General features: G+C 42.3%; 1 protein-coding gene across 2 annotated transcripts in view; it reads right to left on the reverse strand.

Moving 5' to 3' along the window:
• The window catches only part of LOC126267159 (glutamate receptor 1-like), a 1,368,697-nt gene that overhangs the window by 337,734 nt on the left and 1,004,074 nt on the right, over positions 1–26,889 (reverse strand). For both annotated transcript variants that reach the window (XM_049972106.1, XM_049972105.1), the window contains exon 6: positions 10,186–10,306. In XM_049972106.1, coding sequence (XP_049828063.1) covers positions 10,186–10,306 — 121 coding nt within the window. The remainder of the gene's footprint in view (positions 1–10,185; positions 10,307–26,889) is intronic.

Consider the following 26,889-nt stretch of genomic DNA (forward strand, 5'->3'; position numbering starts at 1 on the left):
CCTAGACTTGGAACTACTCAAACCTAAGTAACCTTAGGATATCACACACATCCATGCCAGAGGCAGGATTTGAGCCTGCCACCGTAGCAGCAGCGCGGTTCCGGACTGAAGCGACTAGAACCGCTCTGCCACAGCGGCCGGCCATTAGTAGGCCACTAAAACAATGGAATGTGCAAATAGTAAGGACCAATACTTTGGAAATCCTAGGAAAATCGCAAGAGAAGTTTTATGTGTCTATTATGTAACTGATGTACAGGTGCGAAGGTGCCAGTCATAAGAAGTCATTCTGGTCAACTGGTGTCAGCAAGGTAGCTCAGGTAGTTGTAGTGAATTTCATATGGTATTTGGCTATTTACTGTTCTTAGTTAAATTTTAAAGAACGAGTGACAGGCATGGAATGCCCAAGTCAAACCTCGATAAATAATTATGCGAATGTCGTTATTCAGTAATATAGTAACTCACAATGTGCCACATCACATGGGTAATGTACAAGTACTCGTCGGTTGTGCTCTCGACATCACACGTCACAGGATGATATTTGCCATAGGGACACGGAAAACATAAACTAAAACGCTATCTACTACATCGAATGAATGCAGTTTTCCCTACATTTACAAGGAATGTTCAGAGTTTCTAAGGGAAGACACATTTCGTTGACATTTTACAAAAATTCCCATTCTTACGATAGTTTAATACGGATTACAAATTAGGTTCTAGTGGGAGCTGAAACGTCGTCTCATACGCGTTCTTCTGACGATGCTCGAACACCACCTATCTGACCGCAATAAATTCCAATCACTGGCTCTTGCACACAGATAGATAAGCAACATAATAGACGTGTAAACCATTTCTTGCGATTTTTGCAGATTTACCAGAGTAGTGCACCTTGTATTGTATTATGTGTTGTATGTTAACTAGGGACCTAGAAATTACGGTGAGGCTCCATCCCCGCCACAGCCGCAGTCCACGTCACCCCTCCGCCGCCCCACACCGAACCCCCCCCCCCCCCCCCCCCCAGGGAATGCCTCACACCAGACGAGTGTAACCGCTATGTTTGCGTGGTAGAGTAAATGGTGGTGTACACGTACGTGGAGAACTTGTTTGTGCAGCAATCTCCGACATGTGTAGCTGAGGCCGGATAAGGGGAACCAATCCGCATTCGCCGAGGCAGATGGAAAACCGCCTAAAAACCATCCACAGACTGGCTGGCTCACCGGAGCTCGACACAAGTCCGCCAGGAGGATTCGTGCCGGGGACCAGGCGCTCCTTTCCACTCTGGAAAGCCGTGTGTTAGACCGCACGGCCAACCAGGCAGGCTCAGTGTACCTTGCTACTTGCCGATTATGTTGTTTTAATGGCGTACTAGAGTTGTAAAAAGTTTGAAGTATTTCTGTGACCCCAACGTCTGTGCTCCATTTTTCATGCATTGCACGTACATTAGGTGTGTTGCATAACTATCAGGTGTTACCTCATAACTATCACTTTCCTTACATATTCAGTCAGAGTCATACTAGATTCCCCTAGATACCGGAAGCAGTAAACCATCTAGAAACCGAGAGAGTATATATAAATGGCTGTGTAGTATGCAGAACGTCTTTGTTCTACATAGCTATTCTCTTGTCTGTTACGTAAAAGTAAAAAGTATTTCTTGCGAAAATGAAACTGTCAATGTTTAATTCCGATTTTATTCGAAAACTCTTTATTTTAGGAATGTGGCAGTAAAACTAAAGAAAAATGCAGATTTACCATCTAGTGTGAGAAAATACTATTCCTCAAAAAAAGGTAAAATAAAAAAACTGCAAAACAAAAATGTATAATAAATCTCTTCAATACATCGCCGAACTCATATAAAACAGTTTTCTGTTATTCACACACAATTTTTGCATTTATCAATAATAACAGGAAACTCTTGGCTTCGATCATGATAAACATAATCATGATCAAAAAAAGGAAAAAAAAAGACAGTTGTCGTCATATCCCAATTTCTCTCTTACACATTCATTTCCCTATCAGTGGTATCACTACTACCAGTAATCTTACCATTTACTACGACGTTTTTGTACTGTATCAGAACTTTCGAACACTAGCTTCGGCAGAGTGCAGCTATATCCAGGCCACAGTTTTGTACAGCTGAAGTACTGCTGGCTACAATTGGAGGAATTTGCTTAGAAAAAGTGTATGGGAGTCTGAAAACTTGTGACTTGTCACTAGCAGCCTTCAGTTCTTGAGAACATGTGCTGAAAATATTTATGGTGTATCTGCATATTTTTTAAAGGGTGCTTGCGAATTTACTAGCAATTCATACAGGCCCAGTGCTGTATTCGCTTAGTGAGCCGTTTATTTTTTTTTAAATTAAGTTGCCAACTATAAATTTTATAAAGTATTGGATACTTGTGTATCAGAGTAAGAATCTTCAGCGTTTTAAATAAAGCCGTACATGGTGGACGTGAATGAACCTCACGTATCACCTTGATTTAGCAGTTTTGGTCTGGTCCCGAATGTCATCAAAGAACAGAAGTATACTAAATAAGTGAACGAAAAGTTGTTTCTGTACAGAACAGCTTTTGCAATATTAGTAAGTTGTTGGATGAATGTAACACATTGAACCAGAATTCCACCGACAAGTTTTCTGTAGTTACTTAGGTATCAGAACTTTCGAACACTAACTTCGGCAGAGTGCAGCTATATCCAGGCCACAGTTTTGTACAGCTAAAGTACTACTGGCTACAATTGGAGGAATTTGCTTAGAAAAAGTGTATGGGAGTCTGAAAACTTGTGACTTGTCACTAGCAGCCTTCAGTTCTTGAGAACATGTGCTGAAAATATTTATGGTGTATCTGCATATTTTTAAAGGGTGCTTGCGAATTTACTAGCAATTCATACAGGCCCAGTGCTGTATTCGCTTAGTGAGCCGTTTATTTTTTTTAAATTAAGTTGCCAACCATAAATTTTATAAAGTATTGGATACTTGTGTATCAGAGTAAGAATCTTCAGCGTTTTAAATAAAGCCGTACATGGTGGACGTGAATGAACCTCACGTATGACCTTGATTTAGCAGTTTTTGTCTGGTCCCGAATGTCATCAAAGAACAGAAGTATACTAAATAAGTGAACGAAAAGTTGCTTCTGTACAGAACAGCTTTTGCCATATTAGTAAATTGTTGGATGAATGTAGCACAGTGAACCAGAATTCCACCGACAAGTTTTCTGTAGTTGCTTAGGTATACCTTCTGCATATTTTGGTATAAAGGACCCACAGTTTAAACGCTGTTCTCACGGAGTGTACAGTCTGCTGTTTCAGTGTACAGCACAGCACATAAAAATTGCAGAACAGATTCCTGTTGTTGAAATTGCGCAGGAGGGTGATAACGGCAGCGTGTACAGTGATGCAGCACTAACTGTGTTACACGTTCACAAATTCCAAGAGTTTAGGGCACTACCTCCGCGACAGTGATAATCCTAGCAGCTAGGGGTGCGCGAGTATCGATAGGAACCTTAGGAGAAAGAACGTTGTGAATAGGGCTCTGTTCAGCTTATCAGGAAGTAGGTACAGTCCCATTACAAAATCATAGATAATACCAGCCCATGCGAATACAGCAAGCATCTGTTGGTAGGATCAACACACCAATGTTTGTGGATTTACGTCATCCCACGCTTAGCTAGTCCTGCTGTTGGACGTGTCCTCGCTTGTAAGCATGACCTCGTCTGTAAATAACACCAAAGTATGGAAAGTGTGGGTTTGTCTACATTGCTTAGGAATCAATTTGTAAACGCCGCTCGAAGTGGGAAATTCTCTGGTTGTAAAAATTACGCCGGCGTTCTACGAGTAGTAGCGTGGAATGTGAGATTCCTTAATCGTATAGCTCGGTTAGAAAATTGAAAACGGGAAATGGATAGGTTGAAGTTAAGTAGACTGGGAATTAGTGAAGTTTGGTGGCAGGAGGAAGAGGACTTACGGTCACGTGAATACAAGGCTATAAATGCAAAAAATGTTCAAATGTGTGTGAAATCTTATGGGACTTAATTGGTAATGTCACCAGTCCCTATGCTTACACACTACTTGACCTCAATTCTCCTAAGGACAAACACACACACCCATGCCCACACTCGAACCTCCGCCGGGATCAGCCGCTCAGTCCATGACTGCAGAGCCTCAGACCGCTCGGCTAATCCAGCGCGGCGCTATAAACGCAAAATGGAACAAGGGTAACGCAGGTGTGCGCTTAATAATGTGTAAGAAACTAGGACTGCCAGTAAGCACCTATGAAGAGCATACTGAACGCATTATCGTAGCCAAGACAGCCACGAAACCCACGCCTGCCGCAGCACAACAAATTTAGAAGCCAACTAGATCAGCAAATGATAAACAAATTGAAGAAAGTAATGACGAGATAAAACAAATTACTCAGGTAGTTAAGGGAGACGAAAATTTACTTGTGATGAGGGACAGGAATTCGATAGTACGAAAAGGAAGAGAAGGAAAAGAGTAGGCCAGCTTGGGACAGGGAAAAGAACGAAAGAAGGAGCCACCTGGCAGAATTTGCACAGAGCATAATTAAATCATTTCTAACATTTGGTTTAAGAATCACAAAAAACGTTGTGTACGTGGAAGAGACGTGGAGACACCGTAAGTTTGCAGACTGGTTGTGTAATGCTAAGATAGAGATTTAGGAAACAAATTTAAATTGAAAGACATTTCCAGTGGCACATGTGCACTTTGACCACTACTTCTTGGTTATGGACTCTAGATTAAAATCAAAGAAACTGGAATAAGATACGAAATTAAAGAGAATGGACCTGGGTAATTTGAAAAAAAAGCCAACTTTTGCTGAGAGTTCCAGAGGGATCATTAGGCAACGGTTGACTAGAACAGGGAAGAGGAATACAGTAGCGGACGAAATATTTATAATTATGAAATTGTGGAAACGCAGAGGATCAAACGGATAAAAAGACAAGGGCTAATAGAAATCCTTGGATAACACAAGAGATATTGAATGTAACTGATGAAAGGAGGAAATATAAAAATACAGCAAACGAAGCAAGCAGAAGGGAATATGAACGTTTAAAAATTCAAAGCGACAGGACGTGCAAAATGAGTAAGCAGGAATGGCTGGAGGAAAAGTGTAAGGATCTAGAAGCATCTTTCACCAGCGGAAGGATAGAGAGCAAGCCATGAGAGAACTCTTCCATCTAGTGTGCAAGATGTATGAGACATCAGACCCACAGACTTAAAAAAAATTGTGAGAATTCCAATTCCAGAGAAATCAGTTGCTGACACATGTGAAAATTATAGAACTATCAGTTTAGTAAGTCATGGTTGCAAAATATTAACACGAATTCTTCACAGAAGAACGGAGAAACTGGTAGAAGCCGACCTCGGGTAAGAACAGTTTGGATTCCGGAGAAATGTATCAACACAGGTGGCTGTACTGACCCTACAATATGTATTAGAACATAGGTTAAGGACAGGCAAACCTACGCTTATAGCATTTGCAGACTTAGAGAAAGCTTTTGACAACGTTGACTGGAATTCTTAAGTTAGCAAAGGTAAAATGCGGGGACCGATAGGCTATTTACAACTTGTACAGAAACCAGACGCGTTACAATAATCGAGGGACATGAAAGGGAAGCAGCCATTGAGAAGGGAGTGAAACAGGGCTGTAGTCTATCCCCGATGTTATTCAGTCTGTACACTGAACAAGCAGTAAAGGAGACAAAATATTTGGGAGTAGGAGAAGAAATAAAAACTTTCAGATTTTCCGATGACATTGTAATTCTGTCAGCGACAATAAAGGACTTGGATCAACAGTTGAACGGAATGGACGTTATCTTGAAAGGAGGATATAAGGTGAACATCAACAGAAGAAAAACAAGGATAATGGAATGTAGTCGAATTAAAACAGGTGATGATTAAGAAGTTAGAGTAAGAAACGAGACATTAAGGGTAGCATATGAGTTTTGCTGTTTGGCCTATAAAACAGCTGATGATGGCCTAAGTAGAGAGCATATAACATGTAGACTGGCAATGACGAGAAAAGAATTTATGAAGAAGAGAAGTTTGTTCACATCGAATATAGTTTTAAGTTTTAGGAACTCTTTTTCCGAAAGAGTTTGTCTAGAGTGTAGCCATGCACGGAAGTGAAACGTGGACGATAAGAAGATGGAAGAGAGTAGAAGCTTTAGAAATGTCATGCGACTGAAGAATGCTGAAGGTTACGTGGGTAGATCATGTAACTGATTAGGATTTGACGAACAGAATTGGAGAGAATAATAATTTGTCGCACAACTTGACTAGAAGCAGGGATTGGTTGATATGACATATTCTGAGACATCAAGGTATCATCATTTCATGGAGGGAAGTCTGGTGGCGTGGGAGGGGGGGTTAAAAATCGTAGTGGGAAACCAAGAGAAGAATACAGTAGGCAGATAGGCAGTTTGAGAAGGATGTGGATTTCAGTAGTTGTTTTGAGATGAAGAGGCTTTCTTAGGATAGAGTAGCATGCGGAGTGCATCAGGCCAGTCTTCGGAGTGAAGACCTCAAGAACAAAATCGCTGATTACTTCCATATATCACTGTTAATGTATTTAAATAACGATAAGCGAAATAATGACTACTTATTTCGTTAACGTTGTCGATGCGTCAACTTATTGCCGAAATTCACCCTGATTTTCAAAGTTGGAAGCTAACGAAGCAATGATGGTGTACTGCCTTAACAAGAGTTCGGAAGGACTCGAGAAAACTTACGTGTATGAAAGAGAAAGCTTAGTCATCGGAGACGCACATGTGAAAAGGAGTAACAAACAGAATGATATCTTCCAAAATATCAAAAATATTGATAAGGTGCGTAAATACTTCTATCTACTTCACATGCTCTGTATGAGGAGGTTCGAAAGCTCTATTAGCAGTCAACACACTATTCATAGGGAAGAGCTGTGCAGAGGTCAGGGAATGTTCACACACTAGGGGTATTTGTAACTAGCGCCCCACTGCAGCTTTGCATGGACGACAGTAAGAATCTATGGTAGGACGACTTGTTTTTAATAAGACGTGAGGTTCGAGATGATTCGTAACGCTCTCCATAAAAGTTACGTGGCGCCTCACTTTCGGATGTAGTTTCTAAAGAGCGAGTTAAAGCCCGGTGTCTGACTGCAGCAAGTCTCGCCCCATGATCCTCGTCAGCTTGTTGAGACTACTTAGTTCTCAGTCTTCCAGCATTCTAGTATCTTAAGAAAGACTCAACTGTTTTATAGGAATTTCTATTTGTAAACGAAACGAAATCAAAGTTAATTGAGTAGGTGCCCAAATTTCAAAGCAAACTCAATACTTCCGTTTTTACTAGTCAAGATTTTTTTTTCTTTATTGAATTTCGATTCCCCAACCCCCGGGGGGGGGGGGGGGTAATTGGCCGCTCTACAGTCTACAGAAAAGTTGAAAAAACGCAATGAGAATATAAAGAAACAAAAACAGGTCATAAAATGGTGACATTGTAAAAAACTGTAAAATGGTGGCAGGAGAGCTTCTGTAAAGTTTGGAAGGTAGGAGATGGGGTACTGGCTGAAGTAAAGCTGTGAGTACCGGCCGTGAGTCGTGCTTCGGTAGCTCCGATGGTAGAGCACTTGCCCGCGAAAGGCAAAGGTCCCGAGTTCGAGTCTCGGTCGGGCACACAGTTTTAATCTGCCAGGAAGTTTCATATCAGCGCACACTCCGCTGCAGAGTGAAAATCTCATTCTGGATTTTAATCGTACCTACTGCATGTACGCAGTCCTAAGTCTGTATAAAATGGGAAGGACAATGTTATGACATTATTGATAGCTTATAAAAACAATCACGTACGCTATGGAAAAATAAGATGGTAACTAATGGGAATCAACAAGTTTGCTGTCTGATAAATAGGGTGGCCGGTAAGAGGAATCAGGCAGTCCGTTTTGGAATCGGTTAGGGGACAGCCGCCTGAGGCTACGCAGAAATTAGCTATGAAAACCCAACGATAGTTTTTCTACTATTTTTGCAGATCAAGATGTTGAAACCGACAAACAGACAAAGCATTTTTAACTCAGTCTTATTGTATTCTACACTCCTGGAAATTGAAATAAGAACACCGTGAATTCATTGTCCCAGGAAGGGGAAACTTTATTGACACATTCCTGGGGTCAGATACATCACATGATCACACTGACAGAACCACAGGCACATAGACACAGGCAACAGAGCATGCACAATGTCGGCACTAGTACAGTGTATATCCACCTTTCGCAGCAATGCAGGCTGCTATTCTCAAATGGAGACGATCGTAGAGATGCTGGATGTAGTCCTGTGGAACGGCTTGCCATGCCATTTCCACCTGGCTCCTCAGTTGGACCAGCGTTCGTGCTGGACGTGCAGACCGCGTGAGACGACACTTCATACAGTCCCAAACATGCTCAATGGGGGACAGATCCGGAGATCTTGCTGGCCAGGGTAGTTGACTTACACCTTCTAGAGCACGTTGGGTGGCACGGGATACACGCGGACGTGCATTGTCCTGTTGGAACAGCAACTTCCCTTGCCGGTCTAGGAATGGTAGAACGATGGGTTCGATGACGGTTTGGATGTACCGCGCACTATTCAGTGTCCCCTCGACGATCACCAGAGGTGTACGGCCAGTGTAGGAGATCGCTCCCCACACCATGATGCCGGGTGTTGGCCCTGTGTGCCTCGGTTGTATGCATTCCTGATTGTGGCGCTCACCTGCACGGCGCCAAACATGCATACGACCATCATTGGCACCAAGGCAGAAGCGACTCTCATCGCTGAAGACGACACGTCTCCATTCGTCCCTCCATTCACGCCTGTCGCGACACCACTGGAGGCGGGCTGCACGATGTTGGGGCGTGAGCGGAAGACGGCCTAACGGTGTGCGGGACCATAGGTCAGCTTCATGGAGACGGTTGCGAATGGTCCTCCCCGATACCCCAGGAGCAACAGTGTCCTTAATTTGCTGGGAAGTGGCGGTGCGGTCCCCTACGGCACTGCGTAGGATCCTACGGTCTTGGCGTGCATCCGTGCGTCGCTGCGGTCCGGTCCCAGGTCGACGGGCACGTGCACCTTCCGCCGACCACTGGCGACAACATCGATGTACTGTGGAGACCTAACGCCCCATGTGTTGAGCAATTCGGCGGTACGTCCACCTGGCCTCCCGCATGCCCACTATACGCCCTCGCTCAAAGTCCGTCAACTGCACATACGGTTCACGTCCACGCTGTCGTGGCATTCTACCAGTGTTAAAGACTGCAATGGAGCTCCGTATGCCACGGCAAACTGGCTGACACTGACGGCGGCGGTGCACAAATGCTGCGCAGCTAGCGCCATTCGACGGCCAACACCGCGGTTCCTGGTGTGTCCGCTGTGCCGTGCGTGTGACCATTGCTTGTACAGCTCTCTCGCAGTGTCCGGAGCAAGTATGGTGGGTCTGACACACCGGTGTCAATGTGTTCTTTTTTCCATTTCCAGGAGTGTATTATACTCCCTACATCACCCGTGATATGTTTTTGACAAGTACTTTAAATTTTGCAGCGACGGTTTCATATTTTCATGATAAGTAAAATGCTGAGCACTCATCGACATTGCAAACGTTACATATCTACGCTAACAAAAAATAATCTATATCTGGAAGTCCCACAATAACCTGATATTCAATCGTTTGAAAATTACTTGGAAGAGACATGTCCGAAAGAACAGACACCATATCCATATAAGTATATATTTATGGCAACACTGGCCACGACCTTCTTCTTCTGTGCACATGCATACATATTCCCCGAACTCGTACGGGACTTGGTAACAATGTCTTCCACGGGTAATGAGTGTGTTGGGGTGGGACACTACGAATGTAGTGTGTCGACATACAAGGTGAGAATGTTGGCCTCGCGGGAGGCGTGTGCGAGATAGTACCTGCAATCGCGGTATCCTTTGTGCCGTCGGTGGCTCAGATGGACAGAGCGTCTCCCATGTAAGTAGGATATCCCGGGTTCGAGTCACGGTCGGGGCAAACATTTTCACCTGTCCCCGTTGGTATATATCAATGCCCATTAGCAGCTGAAGGTATTAATATAATTCTAATAAATTTTTAAACGCCTTTGAAGAAAAGCAAATTCTGTAAAATTTTGATTCATTAGGCACATCACATGTTCACAGAAGGGCGACTCACCAGGCCGCTCAGCAGGTAGTGGTAGGTGCGCTTTCCCAGCGTGACGTCACGAACATGGCTGACGACGATGTCCTTCGCCATCTCCGTCGGGCAGTCGAGGACGATGTACTTGTTCGCCCACCTGCAACAGACATTCACCGCAGCAATGCACTAGCTGCCAGTAAAACCACAAAAATTAGCTTTATTTAACGATGCTAGTGATATGAGATGAATACCGCGATACTTGTCTACTGCAAGAGAAAGTTTATATCTGTGATGAATAACTGTCCTCCTCCTCAGGCGTAGCCGCAATAAAGTCTGCTGTCATTGCTGACACGGTGTAGATGATGCTCAACGCACGCTACTTCACTGTGGAACGTGATCTCCAACGGTCAATACATGAAACATTTTAGTGGTGGAACATAACCCACATCCAGTACTACTATTCTTGTGCCGATCTGTTGGTAAAAGTCTAAAATCGTTATTTCGCGTGCCAGGTTAGTAAGTGACAGCTCTTGTGAGACCGTCCGCAGCTCGTGGTCGTGCGGTAGCGTTCTCGCTTCCCACACCTGGGTTCCCGGGTTCGATTCCCGGCGGGGTCAGGGATTTTCTCTGCCTCGTGATGGCTGGGTGTTGTGTGATGTCCTTAGGTTAGTTAGGTTTAAGTAGTTCTACGTTCTAGGCGACTGATGACCATAGCGGTTAAGTCCCATAGTGCTCAGAGCCATTTCTTGTGAGACCCATACAAGCCACGATTCTACCGCTTCGACTGCAATTAGAAAATCTGATTCGACCACTCCATTCCGGAATTACGGGACCTAGGAGATTCCACTTAACATTACAAGTGATTCCTTCCAGTATCACCAGGAAAGTTAAGGCTACTATACTTAAGTACTACGAAAGTGAAATAATTACAACAGAACAAACAAATTATTTTCTATAGAAACAGTGTAGGTAGTTTCCTCTTTAACAGACATAGACAGTTATCTTCCCTCAACCTACACGTTCTCCAGTTTTTCATTAACCATGTAATGTAACAATGAATTGAGAATGTGCCTAGGCTAAATTGCAACACGTTCTCCAGTTACAACCTAAAACTGATTTTATTAGGTACCAAGGCTAAATCAAGACACTCACCTTCAAAAATCGGATCAGTTCAAAACCTTAAAGTTCATTGCATGTATCATAGGACATTTTATAATCACGCTACGCACCGCGAGGTTCCGCAATAGTTGACTCGAATTTTCGGATATACAGTAACATGGCCCTCAACATAAACAAATATAATGTATTGCCCTTAAATAGGCAGTAAGGTCAATTATTGCTACACGACTGCGGAAAAGTCAGTGGAAACAGTGAAGTTTTTAAAAATTTGATGATAGGTGTATGGAGTGATTTCAGTTGGAAAGACCATATAAAACAAACCGGAGGAAAGACTGGTGCTAGGCTAGATTCATTGGGAGAATCCTCAGGGTGCATGCTCCAAACACGAAGGAGATATCTTAACAAACCCTCCTTCGTCCGATACTTAATATTGGTTTCTGTTTGGTAGTCTTACTAGGTAGGTTTAATATAGGAAATAAAGATGGAAAGAAGAGTAGCAAATTGTGTCACCATTTCGAGTAAGAACAACAAAAGTGTCATGCAACAAGAGAGGTATGAAGTATCATTGTGTGGTTTACTTCTGAAAGACAGGCAATGTACAATCACAGTGAGATAAGCAACACTACAAATTAGTTGTGAGGACCATAAAGGCGAAATTAGATTGATGCGTGTGTTACAGGATAGTTATTAGGGAAGGTCAAGCAACATACTCTATTTGATCAAAAGTATCCGGACACCCCCCAAATAATGTTTATCATATAAGCAGCATTGTGCTGCCACTCGCGGACTTCGAACGTGATCAGGTGATAGGCTGCCACTTATGTCATACGTCTGTACGCGAGTTTTCCATACTCCTAAACATCCCTAGGTCCAGTGGTTCTGATTTGATAGGGAAGTGGAAACGTGAAGCTTCACGTTTCCACTTCACTATCAAATCAGCACAAAAACGTACGGGCCGACCTCGTCTGTTGGCTGACGGAGACCGTCGACAGGTGAAGAGGGTCGTAATGTGTAACTGGCCATCACACAGGAATTCCAAACTGCATCAGGATCTACTGCAAGTACTATGACAGTTAGGCGCGAGGTGAGAAAAGTTGGATTTCATGGTCGAGCGGCTGCTCATCAACCACACATCATGCCGGTCAATACCAAACGACGCCTCGCTTGGTGTAGGAGCGTAAGCATTGGACGATTGAACAGTGGAAAAAAATGTGTGGAGTGACGATTCACGGTAAACAATGTGACGATCCGATGGCAGGGTGTGAGCATGGCGAATGCCCGGTGAACGTCATCTGCAAGTCTGTGTAGTGTCAACAGTAAAATTCGGATGCGGTGGTGTTATGGAGTGGGCTTGCACCCCTTGTTGTTTTGCGTGGCACTATCACAGCGCAGGCCTACATTGATGTTTTAAGCATCTTCTTGTTTCCTACTGTTTAAGAGAAATTTGGGGATGACGATTGCATCTTTAAGCACGATCGACCACCTGCTCATAATGTACGGCCTCTGGTGGAGTAGTCGCACTACAATAATATCCCTGTAATGGACTGGCCAGCACATAATCCTGACATGAATCTTGTAGAACACCTTTGGGATGTTTTGGGAAGCCGACTTCGTGTCAGGCCTCACCGACCGACGTCGATACCTCTTTTCAGTGTAGCACTCCGTGAAGAATAGAAGAACATTTTTATTTTTAGGGCATTTAGGCTGCTGCCATTATATGGTCCTAAAACAAAGTATAGTGCAGTAAATGACAATAAATAAAGGAAGCTAGACGGGATTATTCGCAAAAATCGATATTGTCGGTAGACTTGTTCATGGAATTTGCCCAAATGGTGTTACGTTGCTGTTATGTCTACAAAGGCGACACGGTACAAGAGGCGGCACAGGCGATCAGGCATCACCTGCACAACGTATCTAGTGGAGCCAGAGCTTTGATTTTCGTGTACACACCTAGGTATGGAGAAGATCTAAATTTTCTTAGCGCCAACAATGACGTTTGCAGCCGGCCTTCTTCCGAGTGGGAAGACATCGCTTTATTGACATCGTCTGACAACACTGCCCAAGGACGAGACGTTACAGCACGTTTAAATATCCTTATTTGACTTTCAAGGCATTCCACCTTTTTTTCAGTTGCATTTCGTGTGAGGGGGAATAGCACTAGTCGTGGAAACCATCTGTCAACATTCTGCTCTTATAACTGGGCAAGAATGGCCTGCATCCATTTGGTCGCCCAGCCATAGTAAGGGGTATGCTTATAAAGGCTAATGGATGTTGTAGAATTAAATCAGGCGATGTTAAAGGAATTAGATCAGGAAATGAGAGGCTCAAAGTAGCAGACGAGTTTGCTGTTTGGATAACAGTAGGCATTATAACGATTTAAAATTCAGACCGGCAACTGCATAACAGGTCTCTCGATAGAGGTATGTTAACTTCATATGCAAACTGAAGTTTTTCTGAAAGCATTTATTTGAAGTGTGACATAATATGGAAGTGAATCGTGGAAGACAAACAGTACGGACTAGAATATAGAAGCTTTTGAAATGAGGAGCTACAGAATAACGCTCAAGATTTGATGGGATAACTAATGAAGAAAAACCCGGACAAAAGAAATGTTTGACACGTCTTTACAGGAGAAAATACGTTGATATTGCTGTTCTTAAAGCATCAAGAAATAGTGATCTGTGTGTGTGTGTGTGTGTGTGTGTGTGTGTGTGAGGCGAGGGAGCATATGGGGGATTTAGGGAAGGGAAACGGGCAGATAAAATTCTATATAAAGATCGAAGTTTTGTTTACGCTGAGAAGGTTCAAACGTATGTAGGATGCATTAGTTAAACACACATAAATATACTTGCAGAAGATATACTAGCTACGAGAGCTACATTAAAACAGTCTTCGGACTGAGTTATATATTTTATTTAATTTATTTCTATGTACAAATGTTAATTTATTTAACCTGTCGGATTGGGACCGTCAGGTGCTATCTTACGTGCAGCCAATCATTCTGTTAATTTTCGTTATACTCAGTACGATAAGTATAAGTGAAATCAAATATGTAATATCATTAAATATTTAGTAGTTAGTATACTGCATGAAGAAAAAAAAATTAACGCAATCTTCAGTCGTTTATGAATACAACAGAGACATGTTACAGCTCGATAGTTTTGTACTGTGAAGGGTAGCAGCAACGGTCGTGAGGGAAGGATGGAAAACAGTGAGGAAAGAGGTACGTTGTAAAACACAACCTAAAAGGTTAGAGGAAAATAAGTTGTTGTGACTGACTGAGAAATGGGAAGAGCAAGAAGCGCAGATGGGAGAAGACTGAAGCGTTAGACTTACTCTTTGACAAAACTTATAGGGGCCATTCGCCTTACGTTTTGGGGAGCTGTTATGAGTGTGTGAGGAGGAAGTGTTCCAGCTGCTCCTTAGAAGCAAAGGGGAATTTAGTTGTGTTCAGAGTGCAGAGCAGATTATTCCAGAGGCAAACGGCAGCAACAGAGTAGGTGTTTCTGAATGTTTTTGTTTCTAGGTAAGTGAAACCCTGTGCTTCGATTATCGGCCCGTGCACGACAGTGCAGAGTGCCAGTATGTTCTAGAGAGCGCCACTAGAAAATTCCATCTTTCAGTGGATCATATCCCGGGTTTTACTGATCACAGAGATAAGGGGTCAAGAGTTTTGGATAGCCCTTGCTCTAGATTGTACACTTATCTGGACAAAAGTCATGCTCTAGCTAGTAAATGGTCTAGGCTGCACGTTAGGTGGCTTGAGCGCCGTTTGTTCCTGAGCGACTTCTGAGAATACCTAGAAAAACGTAGATATTTGGTGCCAAAAATACTAGTTGTTGGGATGGCCACTGTTATAGTTTCTATTCACGGCAAACCGTCGAAATTTTTACGTGTTGTCCTTAAGATGATATTCTCGTTGGCTTTGAAACTTTTTTCGATGTTATTATCCGTTATCGAGATCCAATTGTTCAAAATTTTGACGCACGTAAAATATGCACATAATACCCGGTCTGAGGGTAAATGTAGTTTTTATCACAAATAAAAGTTTTCTTTGGAAATTTGTGGTAAGTTCCTATGGGACCAAACTGCTGGGGTCGTCGTCCCTACGCTTACACACTACTCAATCTAACTTAAACTAATTACGCTATGCACAAAACACACACACACACACACACACACACACACACACACACATGTCAGAGGGAGGACTCGAACCTCCGACGGATGGAGCCACGCGAACCATGGCAGAACGCTTCAGACAAACGGCTACGCAGCGCAGCAAAAAGTTTGTAAGGCGCTATCACTCTATAATGACTACTTCATGACTTTACACATACGCACAAAGTAACACTGTAGTGACAAAAAATGGGTTAAAGATGGTCGAACATGCCTGAAAAGTACTCAAAACGACTGCTAAAAATTATGTAAAACTGTGAAAACTGCAATCTCAGTAAAATATTTCCAATAATAATTTTATTCTTTTAAGATACAAATATTGAGCCAGGGGTTTTGAATGTATTGCGTACGACGAACGAAATGTCCTGAAAAATGCAAAGCAAATGGTCTTGTGTTATCTCGAGCATACTTACGTGTTGTTTATGTGCATAAAATTTTAAAAAAACTGTCGAAGTAAATAACAAAAGTCAAAACTCTACTGACATAAAGAATATCTTTTATATATGCATCAAAACCTGCTGTATTGAGGAGAAGAAAGGAACCATCGGAAAAGTGTCTTTGTCGGAGCACAAAACAGCAAACATATTCCCCGATAAAAGACTCTGACAGAAAAGTGTTGAACCAGCTGCCTCAGTCTTCATGCCGTGATTATGACCAAAACTTTTGGGACGCGAACGCATTTGTATTTTTTTTTCTGAAATAATAGAGCAGAGAACAGTGACTGGAAGAGGGAGAAGACAGCGTTAGTTAGCGAGAGAGAGAGAGGGGGGGGGGGGAGGGGGCAGTGATGGTGGGAGAGAGAAAGTGGCGGTATAAGACAGACATGGATGAAGACAAAAGCAGTGGTAGCCAAAGAGAGAGGATGTGTTGATGGCCACTAAGAGACAGTGGCAGTAAAACACAAAGAGAAATGGATGCACACAGGAGCAGTGGAAGCAAACTGAGGAAGAAACAGTGGAAAAGAAAAATACAGGTGAATGGAGACCATACATAGACTGGACCCTCCCAAGCTGGCGAACTTTAACACATAGGTATTGCGAAGGGCACAGTTAACACCAAAATTTTAAACATATGGATATGGGGGAAAAATTTGGAACCCCACAATGTTTCAGCTGATGAGTTATGGTGGACACAGTGTCAGTGAGAAAAAAAGACAAAAGGAGACAGTAACAGCGAGGGACGACAGTGGCAACAGGTGAAAAAGGAGACAGTTGGAGAGAGACATATATAGACTGTGGCAGTGAGATAGAGATGCTGGGTATGAAAGATTAACTAACTACAAAGAGAGAAACTGAATAAAATGATTTTGAAAGTTCTGTGTTAAAAGAGTGTAAATATGTTCGGACTTGAAAAATTTTGGTGGGGAAGTTGGAATGAGGATTTAGGTAGCTGGCTGCCCACTTTTTTGTCAGAGACCTGTTTTGTGCTTCGACAGGAGCTTTTTTCTGCTGATAGTGATATGGTCAGGAAATTAATCTCAGATGGAAGATATTGAGGTACGCGTACATTAAGAAACTGAAGAAGTAGACATAGCACGCGGCAGTCATGTAACTTGTCTGGCCGCAACCAACGTAACTCGGCGTATACAGAACTGACACGGTCATATACACGGTTTCTGCAAATACAGTGCACACGACAATTCATAATTAGTTCCAACAGCCCAATATTTCCACTACTCATAGCGTATTGGATTACACCGCAAAATCGAGGTTTGGATTGCACAAATTTACGTTTCACATTATTCGAAAATATGTTACGAAATTTTTTAAGTGTCAAGAAGCCAGTAGAAGCATTTTGCATATGGCAATAGCATTGTCTCCTCATTTCAGATGCTCATACGGAGTTGCAATTAAGTTTTCCACTGCTATTGGTAAGGTATCAAGAATACCGTCCCGACGAATAGGAGACAATTGTTCGCGAAATTCAGAACTTTAAGTCCCAGGTTTTGCTCCTGTCTTACCACTGATTCGTGTGGACGATCGCACCACTGGTCTCTTCAGGTGTACCACTGAAGTAAAGCTGGAAAACGCCATCACAGAAAGGATATGTGCTGGAGGACAAAACGGTCGAGATATCACTGACGTGTAAGGTCAATGACAGTGGGCCTTGGATTGACCCTTGAGGTATCCCCGAGAGAATTTGCTTCCAGGACAACTTTTCAGTTCAACACACAACACGTCGCTGTCTGTCTTTCAAGTATCTTTCAAGCTCCTTACTTTACGACAATTTTAGCTGGGACATTTATCTGAGCAGTCTGTCAGAGATGGTACTATCAAATCTTTTGATATTGTGGCGTCATGTTTGTGCATGGCATATTTGAGGTCATCAGTTACCTTACTTAATTCAGTGATTCTGCTATGCTTTTTACGAAAACCAGACTGATATTTGTCAAACTTGTTCAAAAAATGGACCTGAGCACTATGGGACTTAACATCTATGGTTATCAGTCCTCTACAACTAACCTAAGGACAACACACAACACCCAGTCATCACGAGGCAGGGAAAATCCGTGACCCCGCCGCGATTCGAACCCGGGAACCCGGGCGTGGGAAGCGAGAACGCTACCGCACGACCACGAGCTGCGGACTGTCAAACTTGTTAAATTTGCGTAAATATTCAGTAACTTGCTCGCGAACAATATATTCCAGAGGTTTCGAAACATCAGATAAGATGCTGATTGGACGTTATCCAAGGTTAATGGGATATTCGTTGTGAGAGATATGTCGTGGATAATTATGTGGTATCAAGATTCTTATGCACGATAGTTCTTTTCAGCATGGGGTTTGACTGATACAGAGAAAAGCAGATTCGCTTCTTCAGCTGAGAGCTGAAAGATGTTCTGACCTTGCGTTTCCGACATGCTGGCTACGAAGATCGTAACACAAAACTGCGGGCTTCTTTTCGCTGCATAAAAAGGAAAGAGCGTGCCTGATTTGGAAATTGTGAAGACATTCATTTACACTGTTCTGAAACTTTCTGTATTCCTCCTAGCGTTCCGGTTTGAGAAATTGCCTTGAAACGTCTGTGAGGAGTATTATTTGACGTAAGTCAGTTGTTAGCCAAGGAACAGAAATTTTTCTTACAAGGACCGTACGAGTAAAACGTGTTCGACGTAAAGAGCTGTGAGATCGTCATTAAGTTCGTGAAATTTGCCATTAATTGTGGGCGCACTGATTTTTGGTGCCAAAGGATTTCTGAGCAGTCAACTGGTAGATCGTCACGGTCTACCTGTTTCATGTTCCCATACTTTTGTGACACAATTTCATTTTTGGTGCAGTAAGGGTTTGTGGTTCATATTGGCACTAAAATGAATGTAATTCCGACTGATGGGAAGCTACTGAGCCGGTTTTTGGATGTATATAGACAATACCAGTTAAGCACACTTTTGTCTTCGTAGCCGTATTTCAAAGAACATCAGTATTTCTTCGCTAGGTTTCAAAATGCTGTGACGGTGAAAGAATGTTCTGCCGTACTTGTAGCAACTGATATAGTTAAAGCGTTATTTACCAGTTTTGTCACCTGTGGAATTAGTTAGCCGACGTGCAAATGAGAGGGGAAGTAAGAGCACTAAGTCTTTCGTACTTCCAACAGAATGGTTTTTAAATAAAGACATCTAACATCATATTTCAGCGCAGAGTTAATGTTTCGAGATCCAAGTCATCGTTATGGAATTACGTTACATACTGCAAGAGTCGTAGCAGGTTCATAAGCTCGATCCTCCTAACAATGAATCACAATATCTAAAACCTCAAAATAAATTGTCGGTTAACAATCACAGGGGCTGGCAAAAGCATAGGGTTGAGCGTCGCCAACAAGTTTACGACGAATCATTCGAATATCTAGACGTTTCAAATCTTCGACATTAAAGTTTTTTGTCAGTTCCAAATAAGAGATCCACATTTCTTCGAAACTTTCATCAGTTCGAAATAACTTCAGAACATCTCGGACACTACTGACGTTGCCCAGGCTTCTTGAAGCTGTAGAGAGGAATCTTGCAGAAAACAATGCAAAAATTTCAACTAGCTGTAAATTTTTTATAAGGATTATAATGACAAACATAAATTCAAAAGACAACAAAAAATATAAGAAACCTTCAGCTTCAGAACCCGTATTCGATTTTTCGAGATTGTGTTCCTCAAAAAACCAAATTAAATGTTCTTAATTCCGGAAATCAGTTTCCAACACCTGCCAGGGCAAAAAGATAGCTACAGGCCTAGCCAGCTTACAAAGACTCAGATATTGCTAGTCGCTTGGGGGACCCACAAAATATTTTTCCTTTATTTCACAACAAAAACATAGTTTCACACCATGGCCTAATTTACATTGCCTCTTGGGACACAACGTTCAAGGAATGGGCCAGACAGTGAAAATGCAGAACTCTCGAAGCAGTTTCTCAGACTTTTGGTTGCAACCTAGAAAAAGGGCCGGTCATATTTGCCACCCGTCAGTGGCAACACCGCTGCATTACTTGATATCTAGAGAAAAAAAGAGTGAAAAGATCAGTAGTAGAACAATTTTAACTCTGGCACGCTGTTGATATCAAATTTATATCAAATTAATTACATAAAGTAATTAATTGCGCAATTAATTACCCCCATACCTCGATAATGTCATGGGTTTTCCCTGACCGGCATGTGTCCTCTTCCCCCACAACCCCTCTGAGAAATCCCTGTCGGACGCCATGGTGAGAAATTGACGCGAAATTCAAATTTTTGCTGTCTCAGTGAGTCAGTTCTAACTAACTGCGTAGTTCATTTTCACAATTAATATATCAGTAAATAAGAGCTCTTAGAAAAACGGTTAAACTGATAAATTATGAAATAATATTTTACAGTTTTCTTGTCTATATGGCATTTAAGGACTGATCATGGTGCATACTTAGTTTTTGAAATATCTACATCTACATCTACATACATACTTCGCGATCCACCATACGGTGCGTGGTGGAGGGTACCTCGTACCACATCTAGCAACATCTCTCCCTGTTCCACTCCCAGACAGAACAAGGGAAAAATGACTGCCTATATGCCTCTGTACGAGCCTTAGTCTCTCTTATCTTATCTTTGTAGTCTTCCCGCGAAATGTAAGCTGGCGGCAGTAAAATTGCTCTGCAGTCAGCCTCAAATGCTGGTTCTCTAAATTTCCTCAGTAGAGATTCACAAAAAGAACGCCTTCTTTCCTCTAGACACTCCCACCCGAGTTCCTGAAGCGTTTCCGTAACACTCGCGTGATGATGAAACCTACCAGTAACAAATCTAACAGCCCGCCTCTGAATTGGTTCTATGTCCTCCCTCAATTCGACCTGATAGGGATCCCAAACGCTAGATCAGTACACAAGAATAGGTCGTATTAGTGTTTTATAAGCGGTCTCCTTTACAGATGAACCACATATTCCCAAAATTCTACCAATGAACCGAAGACGACTATCCGCCTTCCCCACAACTGCCATTACATGCTTGTCCCACTTCATATCGCTCTGCAATGTTCCGCCGAAATATTTAATCGACGTGACTGTGTCGAGCGCTACACTACTAATGGAATATTCAAACATTGCAGGATTCTTTTCCTATTCATCTGCATTAATTGACATTTATCTATATTTAGAGTTAGCTGCCATTCCTTACACCAATCACAAATCCTGTCCAAGTCATCTTGTATCCTCCTACAGTCATTCAACGACGACACCTTCCCGTACACCACAGCATCATCAGCAAACAACCGCACATTGCTATCCACCCTACCCAAAAGATCATTTATGTAGATAGAAAACAACAGCGGACCTACCACACTTGCATGGGGCACTCCAGGTGATACCCTCACCTCCGATGAACACCCATCATCATAATTATAATTCAGTGAAATATTATTCACTAGAACTATGCAAACAGTAGGGTGGCGGGTCATCTACTCCCCACCCCTGGAATCACAGGAGACGGTCTGCCTCTGTCAAGTTGCAGGCCAGGAAGCTTAGGTTATTGTACGTTATTTATTCATTTTAGTGAGAAATCTTTTCTTGGTGGTGTCATCCTGTAAGTACATTGTTCGCCACACTGTGACAACCACTGTCCCAACTTTCCACTGCCCCCACCTCCACTTTTCCTATCGCCTGTGTATGTGTTCATCTCGATGTTTAAAAACCGTCTGCCCTGCTCCACAAGATGCCAGAGGGTGCTCGAACTATTCTAGGGCCAACTGCCACCCTCCCCCATTTCCGCCGCCTCACTACTCCACTTTTGGGGTTTCAGCTGCTAGTTTGGAGGCACTGTCAGAGAGATTGTGGTGTTCATCACTTTTATGAAACGCTGAGTAAGCTTAGTTTCTTTTCGCTTCTGGAGTCAGGGATGTTAAGGTACATGGTTTTTTATTTTCCTCACTTGACCACAATTCTACAATGCGAAACCCACATTGGTGTCTAAGCTCAGATGGGAAAATCAGAAAAATACCATATCTAAAAATTTATGGTATATTACGAAACTCACAATACATGACGAAAAAAAAATAAAAAACAGACAGCAGATCAGATGTCTAAAAGATTCTCCGAGAACTCGAAGTACGGTCCTACAGACGGGGAAATATGGCTGGAATTTTTGGGGAATTTTCGATGTCCTACAGCAGCCGATCTGGAGATATTCTAAACCGATAATGACAGATGGAGGACACCATCCCACCTCTCTGAACCAGGGGAGGCAGATCTTCCTGGACTTGCCTTTGAACACTAGAACGAAAAAGGCATCATGTGACACTCTGAGCCGGCCGCTGTGACCGAGCGGTTCTAGGTGCTTCAGTCCCAAACCGCCCTGGTGCTACGGTCGTAGGTTCGAATCCTGCCTCGGGCATCGATGTGTGTGATGCCCTTAGGTTAGTTAGGTTTACGTAGTTCTAAGTCTAGGGGACTGATAACCTCAGATGTTAAGTCCTATAGTGCTCAGAACCATTTGAACATTTTTTTTTTTTTTGTTTTACTCTCTGACGTCGAAGAAGATTCTGTAGATCCCTTGTTCTGCTCAGTCTTGTCGAAACAGTCTGTAATGACTCCTATGCCTCCCACAAAGGATTTTTTTGTGGCTTTCTCACGTCATGGTACTTCCTATGAGTAGAGCATCCTGATTCGCTGTTACTGAATTCACCTACCAAAACGCTGCTGCTGCTGTGGCAGCACTGTCAACTGCTTTCTATAGACAGACAAATTACGAGAATTTCAGTGGAAAAATATTTTGTGCAGGCTGATGAAAAATACAGAAGTCATATTGCACTGGCAGTTAAAAACAGCAAAAGCGGTCTACAGATCATGAACGACCGAAACTATGGTCAAAGTCGCTTAGTCAATCACACTACTCTGCTACTGTCGAGTAAAGTTTGACTTTCAGCGTGAATCAGATCTGCAACCAGTCTATATCACCACAGACGCATGTATCACTATAGCATGTCTTTGTATTAAACACACAATTCGTATCCTGCACCATATAGAATCATCACTTTTGCATCCTGCATACAGCTATCGAGCGGCAAACACCCACACATATACCGCGAGCACACAAAGACAGACCCCAAAAACAGAAGCACATGCACGATATATAGTCACAGAGCTAAATATCCACCACGACGTTGGTCGGTCATTCACTGCGGCCAACGGTCACGAGCCACCTGCCGCCACATGTTCTTGTCTAATGATGGCGTCCTCTTGGGTAAAATATTCCGGAGGTAAAATACTCCCCCATTCGTATCTCCGGGCGGGGACTACTCAAGAGGATGTTGTTATCAGGAGAAAGAAAACTGGCGTTTTACGTATCGGAGCGTGGAATGTCTGATCCCTTAATCGATCAGGTAGGTTAGAAAATTTTAAAAGGGAAACGGATAGGTTAAACTTAGATATAGTGGGAATTAGTGAAGTTCGGTGGCAGGAGGAACAAGACTTTTGATCAGGTGAATACAGGGTTATAAATACAAAATCAAATAGGGGTAATGTAGGAGTAGGTTTAATAATGAATAAAAAAAATAGGAATGCGGGTAAGCTACTACCAACAGCATAGTGAACGCATTATTGTGGCCACGAGAGACACGAAGCCCACGCCTACTACAATAGTACAAGTTTATATGCCAACTAGCTCTACAGATGATGAAGAAGTTGACGAAATGTATGATGACATAAAAGATATTATTCAGATAGTGAAGGGAGACGAAAATTTAATAGTCATGGGTGACTGGAATACGAGTGTAGGAAAAGGGAGAAAAGGAAATATAGTAGGTGAATATGGATTGGGGGTAACAAATGAAGGGGAAGCCGTCTGTTAGAATTTTGCACAGAGCATAACTTAATCATAGCTAACACTTGGTTCAAGAATCATAAAAGAAGTTGTATACACTGGAGAATCCCGGAGATATTAAAAGGTATCAGATAGATTATATGATGGTAAGACAGAGATTTAGGAAACAGGTTTTAAATTGTAAGACATTTCCAGGGGCAGATGTGGACTCTGACCACAATCTATTGGTTATGAACTGTAGATTAAAATTCAAGAAACTGCTACAAGGTGGGAATTAAAGGAGATGGGACCTGGATGAACTGACTAAACTAGAGGTTGCACAGAGTTTCAGGAAGACCATAAAGGAACAATTGACAGCAGTGGGGGAAAGAAATACAGTAGAACAAGAATGGGTAGCTCTGAGGGCTGAAGTAGTGAAGGCAGCAGAGGATGAAGTAGGTAAAAAGACGAGGGCCTGTAGAAATCCTTGGGTAACAGAAGAAATATTGAATTTAATTGATGAAAGGAGAAAACATAAAAACGCAGTAAATGAAGCAGGCATAAAGGAATGCAAATGTCTCAAAATGAGATCGACAGGAAGTGCAAAATGGCTAAGCAGGGATGGCTAGAAGACAAATGTAAGGATGTAGAGGCTTATCTCGCTAGGGGTAAGATAGATACTGCCTACAGGAAAATTAAAGAGACCTTTGGAGAAAAGAGAACCACTTGTATGAATATCAAGAGCTCAGATGGAACCCAGTCCTAACCAAAGAAGGGAAAGCAGAAAGGTGAAAGGAGTATAAAGAGGGTCTATACAAGGGCGATGTACTTGAGGACAATATTATAGAAATGGAACGAATGTAGATGAAGATAAAATGGGAGATACGATACTGCGTGAAGAGTTTGACAAAGCACTGCAAGACCTGAGCCGAAACAAGGCCCCGGGCGTATACAACATTCCATTACAACTACTGACGGTCTTGGGAGAGCCAGTCCTGACAAAACTCTACCATCTGGTGAGTAAGATGTATGAGATAGGCGAAGTACCCTCAGACTTCAAGAAGAATATAATAATTCTAATCCCAGAGAAAGCAGGCGTTGACAGAAGTGAAAATTACCGAACTATCAGTTTAATAAGTCACAGCTGCAAAATACTAAAGCGAATTCTTTACAGACGAATTGAAAAACTAGTAGAAGCTGACCTCGGGGTAGATCAGTTTGGATTCTGTAGAAAGATTGGAACACGTGAGGCAATACTGACCTTACGACTTATCTCAGAAGAAAGATTAGGGAAAGGCAAACCTACGTTTCTACCATTTGTAGACCTAGAGAAAGTTTTTGACGATGTTTGCTGGAATACTCTCTTACAAACCAGATGGCAGTTATAAGAGTCGAGGGGCATGAAAGGGAAGCAGTGGTTGGGAATGGAGTGAGACAGGGTTGTAGCCCCTCCCCAATGTTACTCAATCTGTATATTGAGCAAGCAGTAAAGGAAACAAAAGAAAAAATCGGAGTAGGTATTAAAATCCATGAAGAAGAAATAAAAACTTGGAGGTTCGCCGATGACATTGTAATTCTGTCAGAGACAGCAAAGGACTTATCAGAGCAGTTGAACGGAATGGACGGTGTCTTGAAAGGAGGATATAAGATGAACATCAACAAAATTAAAACGAGGATAATGGAATGTAGTCGAATTAAGTCGGGTGATGCTGAGGGAATTAGATTAAGAAATAAGAAACTTAAGGCAGTAAAGAAGTTTTGTTATTTGGGGAGCAAAATAACTGATGATGGTCGAAGTAGAGAAGATATAAAACGTAGACTGGCAATGGCAAGGAAAGCGTTTCTGAAGAAGAGAAATTTGTTAACATCGAGTATAGATTTAAGTGTCAGGAAGTCGTTTCTGGAAGTATTTGTATAGTCTGTAGCCATGTATGGAAGTGAAACATGGACGATAAATAGTTTGGACAGGAAGGGAATAGAAGCTTTCGAAATGTGGTGCTACAGAAGAATGCTGAAGATTAGATTGGTAGATCAGATAACTAATGAGGAGGTACTGAATAGAATTGGGGAGAAGAGGAGTTTGTGGCACATTTTGACGAGAAGAAGGGACCGGTTGGTAGGACATGTTCTAAGGAATTAAGGGACCACAAATTTAGCATTGGAGAGCAGCGTGGAGGGTAAAAATCGGGGACGAAGAGATGAATACACTAAGCAAATTGAGAAGGATGTAGGTTGCAGTAGGTACTGGGAGATGAAGAAGCTTGCACAGGATAGCATGGAGAGCTGCATCAAACCAATCTCAGGACTGAAGACAATATCAACAACAACAGTGACCGATTGGGGCCCCCTCCGCGAACTGCAGTCACTCTCTGAATTGGTGTAGAGTGGCTGGGCTGGATTCTTCAGTACAAAGGCGTTCGATAACGGTATCCAATTTTACTCGCCGAAAAACGGTGATATTTGTGGCAATTTCATTCTGAAATCTACGAGTACCAAACGAAAATTTTAAGAATTTCTGTTTTTTTTACATGGTTGCCTAACTATCATACCAATTATGCGACTGCTTTCGATATCAACCATGTAACAGTATGGTGACGATAGCCTGCACAGTAAAATTCCGAACGCGAAGAGTGGAAATTATATCTCTAGAGAGGAACCTTAGCGAGGTAATTACGAGGGATGCATACCATTGAGTAACTAGAAACGTATCTCGTTTGCGAAGATTTTGACTTGAAAACACGAAAATAGAGGAAACTGGTAGTTCCACTCATATTTCTTAACGAATACTGATGTCGATGATGTAACGGATTCCAGATCATCCGTATACTTTACAATGTCAATATAGTTTTTAATATTCATTATCGAATTTGTTTTTCATGTCTAGAGAACCACCAAATGTCTCTTCCGTCCATGTTTCACCACAGTGTTTTCGATGCAAATAACACACCACAATCGATGTTCTCTCAACCAAATGAAGACAGGAAATGTGTAGAACGGCAGTATACCTCACAGTCGAACAAGAAGCTACTCTAACTCTTGGATCTGATGGACCGACGACATACACACACACACACACACACACACACACACACACACACACACACAGAGAGAGAGATAGATAGATAGAGAGAAAGATAGATAGATAGATAGATAGATAGATAGATAGATAGATAGATAGATAGATAGATAGATAGAGAGA

Source organism: Schistocerca gregaria, chromosome 4, assembly GCF_023897955.1.
Source record: "Schistocerca gregaria isolate iqSchGreg1 chromosome 4, iqSchGreg1.2, whole genome shotgun sequence".
Taxonomy (NCBI): domain Eukaryota; kingdom Metazoa; phylum Arthropoda; class Insecta; order Orthoptera; family Acrididae; genus Schistocerca; species Schistocerca gregaria.